Source organism: Haemorhous mexicanus, chromosome 1 (genome assembly GCF_027477595.1).
Source record: "Haemorhous mexicanus isolate bHaeMex1 chromosome 1, bHaeMex1.pri, whole genome shotgun sequence".
In the NCBI taxonomy this organism is placed as follows: Eukaryota; Metazoa; Chordata; class Aves; order Passeriformes; family Fringillidae; genus Haemorhous; species Haemorhous mexicanus.
Window position 1 is genome coordinate 81,050,591 of NC_082341.1, and position 19,018 is coordinate 81,069,608.

At 39.2% G+C, this 19,018-nt stretch overlaps 1 protein-coding gene across 2 annotated transcripts in view; it reads right to left on the reverse strand.

Annotated features, from left to right (window-relative positions):
- TRIO (trio Rho guanine nucleotide exchange factor) overlaps nt 1-19,018 on the reverse strand; it is a 245,029-nt gene that overhangs the window by 51,411 nt on the left and 174,600 nt on the right. For both annotated transcript variants that reach the window (XM_059854645.1, XM_059854652.1), the window contains exon 34: nt 17,011-17,254. In XM_059854645.1, the coding sequence (XP_059710628.1) occupies nt 17,011-17,254 (244 nt within the window). The remainder of the gene's footprint in view (nt 1-17,010; nt 17,255-19,018) is intronic.

Consider the following 19,018-nt stretch of genomic DNA (forward strand, 5'->3'; position numbering starts at 1 on the left):
GCAGCAACATTCTAAGAAAATTTCTGCTAATCTCTTAAAATACTACCATTAATAACATTTCACAGAGCAAGAGTTACCATTTCTCATTTCCCTAGATCAATTAAAAAAACCCCGTAAAGTAGCACACGCCTCTTAAAAGCTTTTTCTGAAGGAGTTTACTGTACAGCATCTCAGTAGTTTACAGAGATTAATTCCAACACTGCTCCCTTTCCCATATAGGTCCTTTCTGTAATATTCTGCGTTTTCTGGTTGGGGTCAGATCAGAAGAAGGGGAGAATAGAGAGAGAAGAAGGAAAAAGAAAAGCATCCTACTAAACTGCCATGATTTGAAAACATCCCACAACCAACCAACCAACCTGCCTCCCCCTTCCCATTGTATCTGTACTGTGCATATTTGTACCTAAATCCAGGATCCAGTATTTACAGCCGCTCGGCTGCCCGTTGCCGCAGCAGGTAGGATTTACTGAGTGAAGAGATCCCAGAGTGTCAATCTGTTTAATCCTGTTCGGCATGGTGAGCAGTCAGCTGCTCCGATCCCCACAGCTTCCAAGGAACCTACTCGCCTGCAGCCCGGGATGGGTTACAGCTTCTCCTCAAGTGCTCACCCAGATAACGTTACAGGCAATGCCATCAGAATGAGGAAGTCACTCTTTTCTTCTCAGGCTGGTTTAGACCCCTGCCTGCCGTCAGAGCAGCTCCTCTCTCCTCAGAGCAGGGATGCTCTCCTCTGACTCACTGAACACAATTCCAGTCTTTAAATTCACATGTGGGAATAGCCAGATGCAGCAGATTACACTCTACCGTAACTACCCTAATTGAGGCTCAGGGTGATCTTAAAAAATACGGCAAACCAGCAATTCTTCCGCTCAGCCTTCAGAAAAGATGCAGTCTAGTACCCCTACAAAGCTCTATAGTAACCAGAATGCACAAAATGAACCTTTAACATCTCTTACTTTTACACTGCATAGTTAGTTTTTAATGCTTTAGCTAAAGGCATAAACAGAAAAAAAGACGGACCTTTTCCGGTCAGCTAAACCGTGCAGTGCTTTCCCTGGAATTTCCAATTTTCCTTGACCAACAACAGATTCTGTCCTCACCTTCACCTTCTCCTGACCTTGTTTGTGGTAATCAATCAATCAATCAACCAAACCCCGCAATACTAGAAAATCTGTACCATTTGATAAATTAATTTAAGATCTTGCCCTAATTTAAACTACACTGCAGATCTGTTTCACCTCTGAGCTCATATTCTGTAAGATATATTTCTAGTTCATTAAGCTGTCTTCCTGTTCAGTAAACTGAGAGGGCATGCATTTTAGGTTTTGTACATGCATTCTTCATCTAGCATGCCACAAAAGCATTTGTCTATAAGTATTAAATTTTGCTGGGTTTTTTTTTGTTGGTTTTTTTTTGTTGGTTTTTTTTTGTTGTTGTTGTGGTTTTTTTTTTTTGTTATGCAAACCTAGAGAAGATGTTTGGTTTCTTCCCCCGAATACATTATCAGCTAATTTTAAAGGAGCTACATAAAGCTACATACCCTAGATAGATAAATAGCCAAAGCAAGAATTTAAATTTTGTAAAAACAGAAAGGAAATGATTTCTAATACTATATGATCATTGGAAAAAAAAAACCCAAAAATGAGATTGAGCAAACAATACTATATAGTACACAAACATGTAGAGAGGGTAAGAAGACAATAAAGCAGTGAAGGGGTGGCCAGTGACACTAGCAGAAACAAATGCATTAATGCAAGGATAAATAGGAATTTTACATGAAACTGAGAGTCTATAGGGTCTCAGAGTCAAAGCAAGCTTATCACTAGCATGTAACACAAGTTGGGTACACACACCTTATTACCCTGTCTGCAGTGCTGAAGAGTCGTGGTCACCCTGCACCTGAGAATAATATTTTGCTTTTTAAGAACAGCTAATCTAAATTCTGAATCAGTTTTTCCTTCATAGCCTCCTGCACCGAAACCATTAATTCTCATTCTTGATCAATTTTCTTTTGACCCAAAGCAACTTTCAAATGACACTGAATTCCTAAGGGTGGGGGTGTTATGAGGGGGCAGGCAAGGCAGAGGAAAAAAAGCCTCTCTTTCTCCAGGGTAAGTGATCTTTTTGGTTTACCACCTACAGCGAGACTTCCACTAAGGCTAGTTTGCTTGTTGTGAAATTGTGGAATATCTGAAAATCATTCTAGTTTCTACTTGAGTAAGAAAAAATATAATAAATGGAACAATCCATTTCTATTACTCTGCAACCATTCCCATGCACATAGAGCACTCTCAAGAATATCCAGCCATTCTTGTTGAGGTAAAAGTCTCACACCTTTAACCAACATCTGGTTAGATAGGTTATCAATACAGCTTTGGAGTAGTGATTTCCATATGTAAGAAAACTTCTGACCAAAAGACAGCAAAATTTATACATAAAACTGTTTTTAGATTGGTTTTATTTTGTTTTTTAACTGCATGAATACTGCCCTTATAAAACTGATAATATATGCAGGAAGATATTATAAATGCTCTGGGAACCGCATCATTTGCAGCTTGCTATTGCAAAAAGTTTTTCCTTTCCTACTGAAAGCAAACACTGTTATTTTAGGTTTTGCATTGACCCCTTCTCAGAAAAAAATGTGACAAGCAAATCAAGGTGGTGAAGGAGAGAGAATGACCACATGATTTGTCTCAGAGTCACATTTCACAGGTTACATGGTTAAGAAGAAAGTATCATGGATACACAGTTGTCTTGGATGACCTAGTTTTTGTAAAACACAATTGCTTCACAGCAGCCCTGGACTGGAGACAACAGACCCCACATGAATGTGGTGCAGAGCCACTGGGCACATTAGGTAAGAAATTCTTTGAAAAACATCACAATGCATACACTGAAACAATAGCTACAACTTCCTTATGGTCCAAGGCAGAGAGCTCAGGCTTGTAAATTGTCCTGAAAAAGGCAGATGGCTTCTATATCACAAACCAAACATTTCTTAATTTAACAGGCAGGGACCATTATGCAGCACCACTGTCACCTCAGATCACACTTAAAACACCTCAAGATGTATCAGAAATCTCAGTTTTTGAGACAGGGACCTGTATCAATACATGTAATTTTATGCCCAAACAGGCAGCCTATTAATGTCTTCCCATGGTTTACTTCAGGCTGTACCACAAAGCTCTCTTTGTCTTTTAGCTCCATCCGGTTTTCTGTATTCCAGTGCCATATCCTGCATTAGCTACCCCTGTCTGCTAGACGGCTCTTCCTGCAATGCCTTGCATCAGCAGTTTTTTGTAGGAACCCATCCTTGGTAATAGCAACCCAGTCAGGTAATCTTAATTCTGCAGGCAGGAATATGTCTACATGGAAAACATCTTTAGGAAAAAACCCAGCTGGGTTCAGAGCACAAGCTCAGTGCACAAGAGGTTGGACTGCACGGGGTGTTGCACAGCAGCAGAGAGCTGCCCCTGCTTCATCTGCTGCTCAGTATTTTAAACCACAGGCCATCAGGAAACAAGCTCTGATGAAATTACTAATGAAAAAAGCTCATCTATTGATCAGTGCCAGTTGACAAAAGTTGGAATGGTTGTGGCCCTTTTTTTTTTCCAAGTAAAATTAACTTTTCATTTTTATAATGTTTCATTTTTTGCCTTTCCTCTGTAAAGCTGAAATGAGTTTTCTTGGTTATACACTTTATATAATATTCTTTAAAAGAAATCAATAGCTGTCTTCATTTCTGAAAGAAAAGTAGGCCCTTAGCAATTTAAGATATTTCTCAGTTACTCAGAACAGGGACAAAATAAATGTCCACGTGAAAATGTTGTCTATTGAAGATTTTAAAATTCCCAGTCAAAGAGCCCACTCATTTTTAAGACAGCATTTTGTAAGAAAGACTACATCCCAGTGATTAAATAAAGAAACTAAAGAGGAAAAAGCCCAGCTAGCAAAGCACTCAGTGCACATCCCAAGTAGATCAGGTAGCACATACTTTGTATGATAGACGTGAATGAAGCATCAGATGCCTGTATCTATTACTACAGCGAAGGAACGGGATCAACTTTCTGCAATTAATCTCAGGGACCACTGATGGACAACGTCAGCTCCCCAAAACCATTTTAAGGTATTACTATTTTGCCAGCTCAACCTAGCACAGATGTAACAGCTCACCAGTCTCTGCCATTGACAGTCAACAAATTAGCTCATTACAGCTTCAGCTTCTCACAGGTACCAGCTCTTAACTGCAGTGTCCGCACCCACCATTTGCCACTGTATTAACTTCCTTTTGGAAGTGCTACCTCGTGTGAGGCTTCTATTAATAGTCTTGCTAGTAAGAATGGAAACATTCATCCCCTCCTTTCATTTAACAGGACAACTGGAGTTATGCTGACTGCATTTCTCATACTCCTAAGATACTTGCATGGCAATAGAAATATATAATAGAATTATATTAAAACACAGATAAACAGCATTCCAACTTAATCTTTGCAAGGCACCATTGCATTTTGCACCAATCTTAGTGAAAACAAGCAGAACGAGACAGGTAAGCTAATAAAATACAGAAATTCCAAATTTAAATACCTATTCTGAGTTGCCTGAGAGCAAGAAGCTAAAGAGCCAACCTTTCTTCCTTAATATCTATCTTGGCAGGGTGGGGAGGTGTCTGTGTGTGAAAGATTATAGCATGAGAAAACACAGCTTCGATATCATTCTCAAGCAGAACTAAATCTGTCCTCTCCGGAATCTTGCCCCTCATATTCCTGACATTCCATTTAAAAAAGTAATTAATAGATTTTGGAACTAGTACTACAAAGTTACTTTAAAAATTCTTGTTCATCTTAGGAGGGGAGAAACTTACACAAGATAACTGAAATTAATAGAAGTGAATTCTTTATTCAGTTCTGCCAGGATCTAAATGTCCCAACTTCAAAACAATTTTTGAAGTGATCTATGAAACAAATGCTTCCACGATTTAGTATTGCACAGTTCTTACAATTTTGAGTCATGTTTCTGCATATGGGAGAGCAAAGATTCAGACTTCTAAAACTGTGCCAGACCAAAGACCACCCAAACCTAGGAGGCAAAGTTAGACACAAATCCATAACTATTAAAATTCTTGAACTGAATAACATTGCACAAATCAATAGAAATTTTATTTACAACATGCATTTTGCATTTAAAAAAATAAATCAGGCTGACTTTCCATACAAATCCTATCTTTGGCAGCTTAGGCACTCTGCCCCACACCAGAATACTCCAACACAATCAAGAAATTGTAGACAGCAAAACCACATCAATAAATAAACCTGAGGTTGAAACTTCAAAGGTGAGCTCCCACACTACCATGGAAATTCCGAAAGGAGCCTAACTTTGCCTTTCCCTCAGCGTACAATGCGTGCACAGTTTAACTGCTTGAGGTACAGCTGCACCACTAGGATCTGGTTTCTATAGCCCCACACACAAAGATCATCCTGTTCCCAAAAAATAGCCTCACTGCTCCTCAGTCTCTCAGATAAATAACACTGCCAGTCTGCAAGGAGCGGAATCATTACAACAGCGGCTCTTTGGGCTTAACATTCAGAGTGTTGTTTCCTGTTCTTTACTACCCCTGCTGCCAGCTGCCACAGACACTTTAAACTCAATCAGTCAGAAATTGTATTGTGCAATGAATTGTGTGAACATTCTTAATTTGAGATTTCCAAGAGCTCTCTTCAAAATACTGGTATTTTTCAACAACAATAAAACCCCAAACAAACAAAAAATACCCCCCAAAAACCTGCAACCAATAGCCACCTCCAACAAACACACTGGCTATCCCACCAGCTGGCAAACCTGAGAAAAGTATTTTCTGATTGAGGGGGAAGAGATACTTTCATCTGGGTGATTTACAGCCTTCCATTCTACAGCTTGGGTAAAGCATTTGTCAAGAGCAACTGACAGCAGGACACTGAAGTACTCAGGCTTTAATTAAAAATATTGGGAAATGAATCATGTATCCAACTATTCAGTCATCCAGGCTAGGATCTAAACAAGTCCTTCCTGTCTCCAGCTTTGCAGAACATGCCCTAGCTGTTGCTCATGCCTACAGTAAGAAAGAATATCAAAAAGCACATGACACAGTAAATTCTCTATCCATCTTAATCATTTGGCTATTATTTACTTCAGTTTTTAACTCTGTTCTGTGCTGTAGCCAAGGGCTTGAAGCCTATATACCACTTGCAAGAATGAAGAAGCCTTTCAAAGAAATGGTTAGATGTTCAGTGTCCCTGGTCTTCTGTTTATCTGGAAAAGCTTTGGGAAAATTCTGACTCCTTAACACAGTCACCACTGCAGCATGCCAAACCAGCTTGAAAAATCCCAGCCACTGTCAGCAAAACCACAACAAACCAGCTTTAGATAATTCAAACAAAATCTTTTGGATGAGTGTAAGGAATTCTGTTTCACATACATTCAGTACTTAGCAAGGGGTGGGAGGGGGAGAAGGAATAGGCCATGTGTCGTCTGTAGTTTGGAGAAAATACAAAAAGTGTTCCAAGTAAGAAATATTTGCTGTCCTAATGAGACATATTGAAGAAACACTTAGTTTTTTATATTAATTTTATTATACAAGTCACCCTTCATCATTCTTTTTTTTTTTGTTTATTTCCACAAGGGGAAAGAGCTGCTTGGTGTGAAAAAGAAATCTGGTCAAAACAAGGTTTAATTTTCCAAACCAGTTTTAGCTGCACATGCAGTGGGTTTGGATTCTTTTTAGCATAAATTTCTTAGGTAATTATCTTAACTAAAAATGCATGCAGTCAAAGACAAAAGAATATATTCATCAGAATGCCTAGAATACTGAATTGCTCTTGACTTCAAATTAATTTCTTTTAAGTCACTTGAAAGGAGAATGAACAGTTCTACCAGATCAAACCTGATCATTAAAAACCCAAAGCAACAAAAGCAAAGCTTTTAAAATGGGACATGTACTCCCTGTAAGAAGCTCTGATGCTGAAAGTTCCATACAAATGCATCTGGACAAATTACTTCTTTCTGCTGCTTGGTATTATTGACCAAAACACTTTTCTTATTCTACTTCCAAGTTCAAATTGTATGTTTGGTTAGTGACAAAGGTTTACTTCACTGCTATCTCTCCTCTTCTTGCCTCTGCTCAGTACTGCTTACCACAGGTCCCTGTAAGAGATCAGGTTATGTCACATGGCCCTCCTAGGTGTGGCAGATGGAGCACAGCCACAATCCAACACCCTGCTGCTTCAGGAAGCAGGAAAAGCACACGGGCTCTGAAAGCACCTGAGTGGATTTCAAACAGAAGCATCTAACACAAAAAATCCTTACATGCTTTCACAGCTTCCTTTATTATATTAAAAGATTAAAAGATACTTGAGCAAAATTAAGCAACCTCCTTAAATTCCTCTGCACTGCAGCTAACAGGAGAGCAAAACCAGAAATAGGCATTTTCTCTCTCGCTCTAAGCCTGGATTTCAGATGCCCTGTTTTTGTAAATCATAACCACAGATTTGTTACTGAGTATGTTTAAGTACATTCAGAGGCTAGCTTTACCATTGGCACAACAGAAAGGAGGAGCAAAAAAATCCATAGGAATGGAGCTTATGTTACTTATGATACTTTGTCTATCAGATGATAAAACACAGAAACACTTGAAATTGTATAGTGTCAAACAATTCCACAAATGTGAGAGTTTCTGCATTGTAATTAACAGTTTTTTATATCTACTCTGAATTATAAATGCAGCATAACTCAGTCCTGAAAAAAAGTAAGACATTTCTGTTTGGGTTATGCAGAATGTGTTTTACATCCATTTGAAAGAAAATTAGCTCTGAACCAAAGAAATTAATGGGATCACACCCTTGACAAAATTGAAAAGTGCAAACTTCCTACAAACTACATCACCCCTTAGCAGAATTGTGAACATTCAGTTATGAAATAGCCACTCTAAATCCATATTTTTGATATTTCAGTAAGTTACCACACTCAGTTAAGACAACAATGCTCCTTTAGGACAGCAACTAAAACTCAGCTGCCGGAAAATTGTTTTAATTGACACAAAATTTTTCTACATTCTCTTTTTCCAGTTAGTTCCTCTTGAATAAAGCATGCCATTGTGGTAGAAGTTTTAGATTGCTACTAATAAGGTTAACAATAACAGAGTAAAGCTTTGTTATTCCACAAACAGCAAAAGACAGTCAAATGCTCCTACTTTTAATTTACTCCAGTTCTGAAGACTGTAACTTCACATAGTCTTACGAAAGTGATGTGAATGGGCCCTGGATCCCATTGCCTGGGCTTTCACTCAAGCAAGCAACCAGGACACAGAGAACACATCACACAGCTCCAGGGTACCACCTGCTGTAAACACCAGCTCTTTAGATGTTACTCTGAGACTGTAAACAGAGCTCTGAGCAAGTGCTTTCCAAACTGATTCTGGCATGACTATATGTAGTCCTGCCACATCTTTAGGATGAAAGGATAAACACACCTAAGCCTGTTCTACCATATCAACCAGCATTTAAAATATATGGTTTTGTTACTCCTGAGACAATGAGAGAAATCAGCATAAAATGCATTAGAACCGGCCAAGAACTAAGTCAGGCCATGACAAACTCTAAAATTGACTGGTTACTGACATAAAAAATTTAAGGTATATGTTAGCAATTTGGTGGTTTTCACCAGTCAAGTTCTTCCTGTTTATTACCACCTAAATAATATCTCAATCTAGTCAATCAGTGCCCACCTGTCACGCTGGAGACCAGAGTTCAACTCACCAATGGGGAGGTGATTCTTCCTTGAAGGGATGTGGTTAGTGATGCACTCGGCAGTGCTGGGTTAACGAGCAGGCTTGATGGTCTTAAACCCTAGCAGCTTTCCTACCTCCTGCATCTCTGTAGGTTCTTACATGCAGCTGGGTTTCCCTGGACTCCATGTTTAAAGCATCTCCCTATCACTGATACTTTGAAGCTTATAGTAAAGAATGAACAAACACCTAATTAGGTTATGACCACACCCAGCATGGTGCAACAAGCACAACTGGAGTTTTTCATAAGGAGAAATGCTTTCTTTGATTCCTTGCCATTTCTTATGTGGAATAAATGTATTTGGGGGCAAAAATCTTCAGCATTTCTGATAGCCCCAAAGGCACTAAGAGAAGTCCAAGATTCCAGGAATTACTTAAAACATACCAAGTCTCTGCTAGCAATTCAAACTTTTAGCATAGGATCACAGGGTAACTCAAGTTCCAAGTGGCCTCAAAAACCCATGCAGTCCAACCTCCTGCTCCAAAGGATGGGACAGTTATGAGATCAGACCAGCACACCTGGGGCGCTGTCCAGTCTGCTCTTGAAAACCTGACACACTTCTAGTAATAGACTATTTCTGCTGCACTGTAAATGGTTAACAGACAGTAGAGGTTGGCCACAGGTGGCTTACAACCACAGGGAAAAATTACAAGGTTTTGGTTATCAAGGATAATTTGATATCAAGTTTACCTAAGATGATCTTTACTGTTTATGCCTGCATGTCAGTGATGCAAATGCCTTCTGTTGCTATAGGGGTTAACCATTATATATGCATCCTAGAAAATGCAGACTGCAAATTTCTGAAAAGGATTATATTTTCCTGGAATCATTAAATGCTTTTATTAACTTATCACAACAGCCTCTTTTACACAGTTTGCTATAAGAATTCCACTGCTTTTTACTTCCTTGTTGGACAATAATGAATTTAGCTTCACTAGTTGTTTCAGATAGAGGAAAACATATTACTATTTGCACTCAACTCAAAACAAGGAGAAAACACAAGCATTGCATGAATTGTAATTACACCTATGTCAGTGAATATGCACTCAAAACAGAAGATTGCATAATAATGCCATCAATTTAAGACATGTCAAGGGCATCTGTAAAAAACTTTCTGATAGTTACATTAAAAGTAATGCAACATTCCTAATTTAGCATGCTTTTTTACTATTTGCAGGAAAAGTGAAATGAAGTCAATAGAACACAATCAGCAACCTCCTCAAAAAAAAAAAAAAAAGAATTGGAGGAAATCAGTGGAACCCTAAATCCTGCTGGTTCCACCTGCAGGCACTGATGATGACAGATGATGTGATGTAATGTAATGTGAGCATGTCCCAAAAGGTGCACAAGCTCTAGCCTGCTCCTTAAAAAAAAAAGAAGGAGCAAGCATAATATGGGTAACAAAGGCACCCTAACAAAGTAATTCTCAACGCTTCAGCAATTTTAAAAAGTTTGTTAGAACTGAAGAGGGGCAAGTTAAGAAAGCAAACAACACTTCAGGACGGTTTTCTTCAATTGGAAGATAGAAACAACATTTGCAGGATATGATTTGAGTTTGTACTCTATTCTAACCTTGGTTAGAAAAAGAAACTGCTGTCAAAGGAAGGCTAATTGCAAGCAAAGTAACAACTCTCCTGGGAAACCTAAAGCCATCAGAATTGCTGGTTTATATCCACCCTCTACCTCCCAAAGATCAGCTGTGCAAATACATCTGTTCTAAGCAGATACTTTTTATGCACCGACTTCCTTTCCAACTACAATATGTAAGAGAAATATATTTGGCAGCTTTCTGGGACCAAAAGTAGATTCAAGTCAGTATTATAAAAATTTCTTTTTCTCAGCTGTAATACTGAGCTCACAAACAGGACAAAATCCTTTCATTAGCTATGTACAAAAACTCCAGAGACAAATAAACCATGCACTTATGCTCACAAATAGAGTCAGCATGGGAAATACTGACATATCTCGCAAGTCTTCCTGGGCTGCCTCATGATAAAAGAATAATGCAGGAGTTAGAGGCAGGTTTAGGCAGAAATCAATCCTATGATGTTTCAGAGTGCATGTGAACTTGATAGAGAACTCACCTAGAAATTCAAATTTGGTGAGATTCACCGAACCTCCTTGTCTAGTTTAAGATTGCACAATGCAATTCATAGAGACTTTACTATTTATCAAGGCTCAATTGGAATTTGGCTATAAACTCTGACTATCTGACACAGTTTGGCTATAAAACTCAATGCAAAGATTATTATCTAATGGACCACAGTCAATTGATGATATTTTACTTAAATTTATTTATGCTCAGATGATGATTTTAACTGCAAACTCAACTAAAACCACAAGGTGGGAAAGTCAGGACAGAGAACTCTTGTTTTACTTTATACTTCAGCTACTTTATTTACCTGGAGTAAGGCATGAGAACATGCTTGAAAAATCACACACGTACAACCTAAATTCAAACCATCCTTGCCATTAACAGACTAGCAGTGCTTTTGGGAAAAATATTTGTGACTAAATGAAAATTTATGATTTATTTCACTTTCAAAACAAATGGTAATTGTGAAGTTGAACTTCAGCTATTACAATGCATGCATCTCTGCTCAAGCTCAAGTCTGGCTGATAAATAAGCTGAACTGACACTGCAGCACAGCCTTTACAATATTTTTCTTAATCAAAACATGTGGACTGTCAAATTCGAGTGACTGCTCAGCTTTGCCTCTCATGGGCTCCTTGAAAGGCTTTCTATCAGCTGGTTATCTGGATGGGCAGCCTGTTACTTGGAAGTTTTATGAGGAAATAATTGATTCATCAAGCAACAGAATTTTTAGATTAAGGTTTGGTGTCTTGTACAACTCCAACATATTCCTCTATATCACTTTCTGCATGCAATCACACCCGTCTATGTAGCAGCAGCAGCAGATCCCTCTTGGTTTGGTGCCCTGGAAACTACAGTCCCCACCTTCTGCCACCTGGCCCCCAGGCAGCCCAGCACAGCACGTACCCCACCAGCTCATTGTTAGGAGTTACTTTCCCCTCTGGCCTGGGCTGTAACTCATTTCCTGCAGCTGCAAACGCTGTCAGGCAGTCCCACAGGCAGCACTTTGGCTCCGAGCCACGGGTGGGGATCCTTTTTCCTTGCACATGGCCTATGCTTCACTTGCTTGCAGTCTCAAAACAGCAAATCCTCCCCTTCCATAGCCTCCTTCTGCTCCTAAGCAAACAATTGCTGCTGCCCAAGTCATCCTTCTTTTCCTCCACTACAAACCAGGAGTCCTCCTTCAATTATTCAAACTGGATGCCCATTTTGCTGGATCACATTCTCCTCCTGATACAGAGCTTCCTCTTCCTGTATTGAACAGTATTTAGACTCAAAATAGTATTTGGACTCATTAAATACTCCCTTTCTCAAGTATAGTTTTCAAAAATCTCAATCACACATGAGACTTTTACTCTGTCCCTTCTCCTTTCACTGAGAACTGGTATTGTGAATAGGATACAGTTGTGTGACAGCAAGCTTACTTAATGTAACAAATTCAAAACTGTTTTAGCCCTTTCTGTGGCCTCAGTTAAAAAATCTCTCTCTTCTTGGGAAATATCTCTAGGTCACCCACACAGTTTCCGTCTTCCTTAATTCTTGAACAGAGGGTCCCTAAAGCAATTCAAGAAGAGCTCTGACACCTGCCCTACATCAGTCCTTCCCATCTTGCAGATATAGAAAATGGCTTACTCCACAGCTATTTGAACAAATTTGTCAACCTCTGTCTTGCAAAGGCATTTGATCTGCCTTATTATGTTAAGATTCTTTGAGAGAGTACATTTCTGTGTTTATGGCTGCAGTCAGGCCAGATCCTCAGAGCAAAATCAAAAGCCAGTATTCAGTATGTGAGTGCTGTGTGGTTTGGCACTGTGTTACTACGACATCACCTACCTCTTACATTTGAACAAACCTATACAGATTCCTGGATTATGGGATGGTGTAAAACAGGCAAACACTTTACCTTCAGGTAAACAAAAGACTTCTGTGGCCAAGTTTTGAAACAAACAGATAGTAATGTGAATTGGCAATTAGACATGGCTCCCCTAAAATCTTGTAACTTAAAGGAGACATTAATGTAAGCCTCTAAGCAATGGCTTGTTGCAGCCTTTGTATCTCTCCAAACAGTAGCTCCTACAGAATAGCTATAATGGACTATCACAAATTCTTCAGAGGTAGTCAGAGATTCAGAAAAGACAATTAAATTGTGATCTAAACAGACAAGACATTCACAATTTTAAATAGCTGCCGATTTTTCTGAGCTTGCATGTTCGTTTTCATTACACTGAATCCTGTCCCCTGCCCTTTACCCAAAGCTCTGTTGCAATGTAAATGCCCTGCAAAGAAAAGAGAGAGGACTGCACTTATGAAATAGAATGTACTCTAGAAGGAAAAGAAACCCATGTTAAAAAAACAGAGAAGCACCAAATAAAACAACAGGAAAAATCCTTCTCCCCCACACCCAAAAACACGTGGGAAATCATTACAAAAAAAATGTTGCCTTATGCATTACTTGTGAAAAACATGTTCTTCCAGAGCTAGTGATTTATTTTTGTAGAGTGCACCAACTGTTATTCAGCCTCTTCACTACTCCCTTGTTTCTCTTTTCCCTCTATTATAAAAGGGATTTAGATTTTTTTAAAAAATGTATTCATCTGTGAACTGCACATCAAATTGACTGAATGACCCAAATAACTTGCAAAAATAGATTTGATGTCCAGCAGAGCAAGCAAGAGGTCAGGAACTTGCAATCAACTCTCCCCCTACGTTACTATTCATGTAGTGAACATCTTTTCTGGGCAATGCTTTCCTCATATTCCTAACAAAGTGTTTATCACCTTAACTACCATAAAATTTTAGAGATGGAAGATATTATAAATGTATTTTTAATCAATTCATTAAATGATTAGATGGTTTTGATAATACACATTCTTAGAGGAAAAGCAATAACTACACTTGTAGGCAATTGATGAGGGTCATTTTTGAAGCTGTCTTTTAACATGAGACTAAAACAACATTACCTTTCATGGCTGACAGATAATGTGTGGACAGACAAGGAATGACCAAGATCAACTGTTAGAAATAGGCTTCACTGAACATATTTGCTTCTTTAATAATCATGCATGTTTTCCTACTTTGGATAATAATTTGAGATTATTTAAGGCATTCAGTATCACCCAACATTTCTGTACTCAGTGATGAAATGTGGTTTGACACACCATAAGAACCAGCTGTCAATCACAAGAAGTTTCCCATTTCAAAACTTTGAAGCTCATTTCAGCTGATACGCTGCAGCTTTCTTTTTTTCCTTTTTAATTTTCTGTTTTGTTGCCAAGTGGTGCTACTGATAAACACTGTTGAGAAGATCAAAACTGTAGGGTCCATAGATACTGAAAGGAGTACAAAACTCTTCAGCAAGCCATCTGTATAAGCTAAGCACTCTACACCCAAGTAGCCAACCCCACCACTTCTGATGGTGATCACCTCCTTCTTTCCCCTGCAACACACTAACCCTCTCTTTTCCTCAGCCTCTCCCAAGAGCTTGTCATGTCACACATGCAAAAATTCCAGACTCATGTCTTAGTCCATGAACTGTACAGAATTACTCAGGCTTGATGCTCACACTGTGAGCCTCATAAAGGACATGTATTTTCAGACCAAAATATCCTAATTTGTCGAATCTCTCAAAACCTCTGAAAGTTTTACTGAATTATTGTCATAAAAGGAAAAGAAAATCTCTATTGTAAAGAATGAAGGTACTTTATTAAGTACTAGAAATCTAGGGAGTACATGAAAAATTATCCAGCCAAGAGCATGGACTAACTTCAAATTACATAAGTCACTCATTTGCTCTTTGTTAGAGGATTAGTAATGTTTTTTAGGAATTCATACCTCAATCAATACCCGCAATGAACAATTTGGAGAAGATCATCTAATTGTTTTTCCATTCTTCTGATTAGCATATTCCCTGATGCTTTATTTAATCAAATGCAGCACTTGAGAATGAATAATTGGTTTGTGGGATTGTCTGAGGTACTTTTCACTAGGGGGGGAAAAGAAAATCAAAGCACTCCACTGGTTTTGCTTAATTTTTATAATCCTTCAGTGAAATGAAAACTATCCACCTCTTTCAAGCAATAGAAAGATGAGGTAGGGACCAAAGTGAAACAAATCCAGTGTTTTCAAGTGCCTTGTCTACCCTTTTTTCCCCTCTCCAGACTACTTAACATTATGTAACCCCTTGCATGTTCAAGGCAGTTCACACTCCCTTCAGTTACATGCAGGGGAAACTTGACAAATGAAACATCCATCTCCTAAAGCCTGACACCCAGCACTGTGGGAATAAACAATTAGCAGCTGCTTCTTATCAGTTGGGATTAGAATGGCATACCATAACATCCCACAGGAAGCCTGTGGCAGGGACAGAAGGCATTTCTGAGGCTGCATTCAACCCTGCAAATTATGCTCATTCTAGCAATGGCTTTCTATTCTTCTTCAGTGTCCGTGATTAATATAATTAATTAATGCTCTTTACTTCAAAGCACCATGTTAAACAAAGTAAAGTATCCTTGAAATGCTCTGCCCCATTTTCCCTAAACAAATTCTAAAGAAAAAAAAGGAATACAGGTCATGTCCACTGATTTGAATAAAGAAGTTACTTTTGTCACTTCTCAAACACAAAACCAGCTCTGTCTGTCACTTGGGCCTGACAGACTCAAGGTATTTCATATTATGTACACACACACACACATACATATATATATATATATATATATATATACACACTCACATATAGTCCAGTACAATCTGCCTCTCCTAATAAAATTCTCTTTATTTAAAGATGAAGTCCCTAAGCTCCAAAGGAAATTGGATTTATCAGTTCTTGTGAGTGTTGTTAAAAAAAAAAATCCAGATTTTACCCCCGAGTCCAAGAAGAAAAAAGTTTTAGTGTCACTCAACTATATTTTCCAATTTTATCATCAGAACATCTGCAAGCTTTCCCTATCCAACTTATTGTAGGACACAAAATGACAAAAGACTACTACAACTACACAGCTCAATCCTTCAAACCCCCCCCAGCCCCTAATCACCCTGCATTCAGGAAGTTCCTGCTGTGCCTGCCCCTAATGTAAGAAACAAAGACTCACTCCTGTTTTAGTCAAACATATTTATACAGTGTCTTAAAAAAATGGGGAAAAAATTGTAATAGCTGGAATGGACTGAATAATTCAAAAAGCTGTGGTTACATTTACGAAAAACTTTCCAAAAACAAGAATTTTGTGTTTCGGAAGACAAATTTTCCCCAATATCACTTGTCTGCTAACCTTATTACCTGCAATAAGAAACACTTTGAAATGCATCTTTTCACATAGCATGTGATGAAATGCCTTCTAATGAACTACTTTTCTGGGTTTTTTCCCCTCCTCTTTTTTTGTAAGTTCACATTTTTTTTCCTGTTCACAGCCTGCAAACTCAAATAACTGCAAATTATTACTGCAAATTAAAGGCAAGCAAGCATTTTCTCTAATAATAATCTACTTTTTGAGCCTGGATAGTTTACAGAGGCAAAAGATTAGAGCACACTAAAACCCTAAAACCTTTCAAAAATCATCAGATTTTTCTTGCACCCTTCAGGGGAATATTCTTTCATGCTTTTAAAAAAAATCGAAAGTAAGATTTCAGAGATGCTCTGGGAAAAAGTGTGCCAGTGCTACTCTGAAAAGCTCAGTTAAGTAAAACACAGAAGTCCAAACAAACAATTCATGTGCCAGGGCATATGGAGGAGTGTATTTACCTTTTCTACTACTGAACCTGCATGACTTCTTACTGCAGGGTTTCTCAGGAAACATTGATAATCCATGTCAGAGATTTTCTTCCCTCCTCACTTTCAGCACTCAGGTACAGATTTTCCTATCACTGCAGCTTGATCTAATATGATACATAATGCTTCACCAAGATATAATTTGCTTAAACCTCTTCCCTACCTTCAGCCACATTTTCCCTCAATGCTGAGAACTGCCAACTGCTTATTCTTGGGAAAGACAGAGCGGCTGCTGAAAACCAGGCAGTGCAGAACACCGAAGCTGCCATATGCACGGCACTCTCCACGGCCCAAACCCCACGCTGCTGATGTCGAGAGGCTTTGTGCCCATCTCCCCTTACCTTTGTGGTTAAAAATGCCCTCCATCTCCATGCTGCTGCGAGAGTGGGCGATGCAGAGGGAGCCGCAGGGGACCAGGCCTTCCGCAGCTGGGGAGCGATCCGTGGTTCGCACCAGGCACCAGTCGGGCTTGTCATGGGGCCTCTCCAGGACCTCCACTGTCTGCCCACGGCGGATGGTCAGCTCGTTGCTGTTGCAGGCGGTGAAGTCGTGGATCACCACCGTCAGCTCGCACCCACCAGACAACTGCCAGGGCAGAGAACAAGGAGAAGCCGGATGAACGCTCGTTATCAAACCGTCCGTCACGCACTGGTACCTATTTAGGACTCCTGGCAGGATTTGTATTTTGGATGAGATAGCAGGCTTCTGGGACTTTCCACATCAAGAAGAGAGCATTTCAAAATCAGGCAGTTCGGGCGTTTTCGAACAGATTTCTAACACTGCTTGTCTCTGCCTATTGTTCAAAGCACACTGGTTGTGACAGTGCTGGGCGGAGGATTTAAGCAGCTTTTCTTGCTAGACTGCTCTGTATCCCAAAAGCTGCAGTAGCAGTTGCTTCTGAATATATTTTATGTGTGATAATTAGCAAAAAAAAAAAAAAGGTCAGATATTGCTAAATGCAGTCACCCATGAGCTTTGTCATCTTTCAAATTCAAGAGAGAAAGAGGTAGGTTTTTCAAATGAGCTTACTGCCTTATTCCCACCCTACTCACAGTTTACACACACAGGTCACAAAATCATCCAGGACACATCATACAATTGTAAAAGTCAGTGTAAAGTTCTTAACACATTCCCAAATACTTAAATGTTTAATAGAAAATTCACACAGGCTTACAACTTTCACATTTTTGTTGGTTTCCCCAAATAAAACTGCACAAACTTGAATTAAAATCATGCAAGCTTAGGGTTTTCCTCCCCTTCTTCAAAACACTTCATTAGAATAACTTTGCCTAAGCTTTAGTTTCCTCTCTTTGATTGTTTCATCTGCTTTGATGTGAAATGAAAATTATTATCAGAACTTTGCAAAGTTCCCAACATTGCTCAGTGCCAAAGCACCCATCCAACTTAAGCAAGCAGTCCTAGAATTCCTTCTTCCTTACAGCAACAGCATTCCAGGCTACCTCAGGTTTTCATGTGTGAGCATTTCTATAGCTCTGGCTGCTTCAGTGCAACATTCATACCAGACCTCAGCTGGTATTCAACTTCTGTGAATTCAGTAATTTTGAACCAAGCCAGCAAACTCCTCCAGCTCAGTGAGGCAATCTTGCAATGCTCTACACTGACAAAGGAGGACCAATACCCTGTGAGAGTTCCAGCTGCATCACGTCAAGAAGCAAGTGCCACACCAACACACTGAACAGATCCTGCCACATTGCTTTTGACTGTTTCATGGCTGCCAGCTACATCCCATGAGCTTCAGAAATAGGAGATAAGAGACTGCATTGTTTCTTATTTATTAGTTTTTGTTACAAGCCTGGAATGGAAACAGTACTGGACAAACTTTTCTAGGAAAATGCTATTTGTTATCAAGCAAGAACTTCAGAGCAAATGACAAAACCATCAAAATCCCAGTAAGAATCAAAGAAAAATTCCAACCTTCTCTTCCTCAAGTCTGCAACAAATGACAGAACATAACTCCTAGCAGATGGGTTGCAGTAACTCCAGAGCTTTCCCATGGTATCTGCCTGCTAATCTCACTGGCTAGCATTGCTTGTGTGTGCTTACAAAGGAGCAGAAGTTTTCTTGAGGGAATGCTGGGGCCAAGAAGGGCAGAAAACCCTCATACATCTTTAAGGAAAATAAATCAGGTTGTGCCCGTTTAGATACAGGCTAAAAATTGCTTCTACCCTGTCTCTTTGGACAACCCCAATACACAAATTACAGGGGGGGTACACCTTCAAAACCTGTAACCTCCTCCCTCATTAAAATATTTCCTGTTCCCTTACACTCCCTTTTTTAGTCCATGCAAAGCTATGCAAAGGGAAAAAAGTAAAGAGCTTTCCCTTGTTG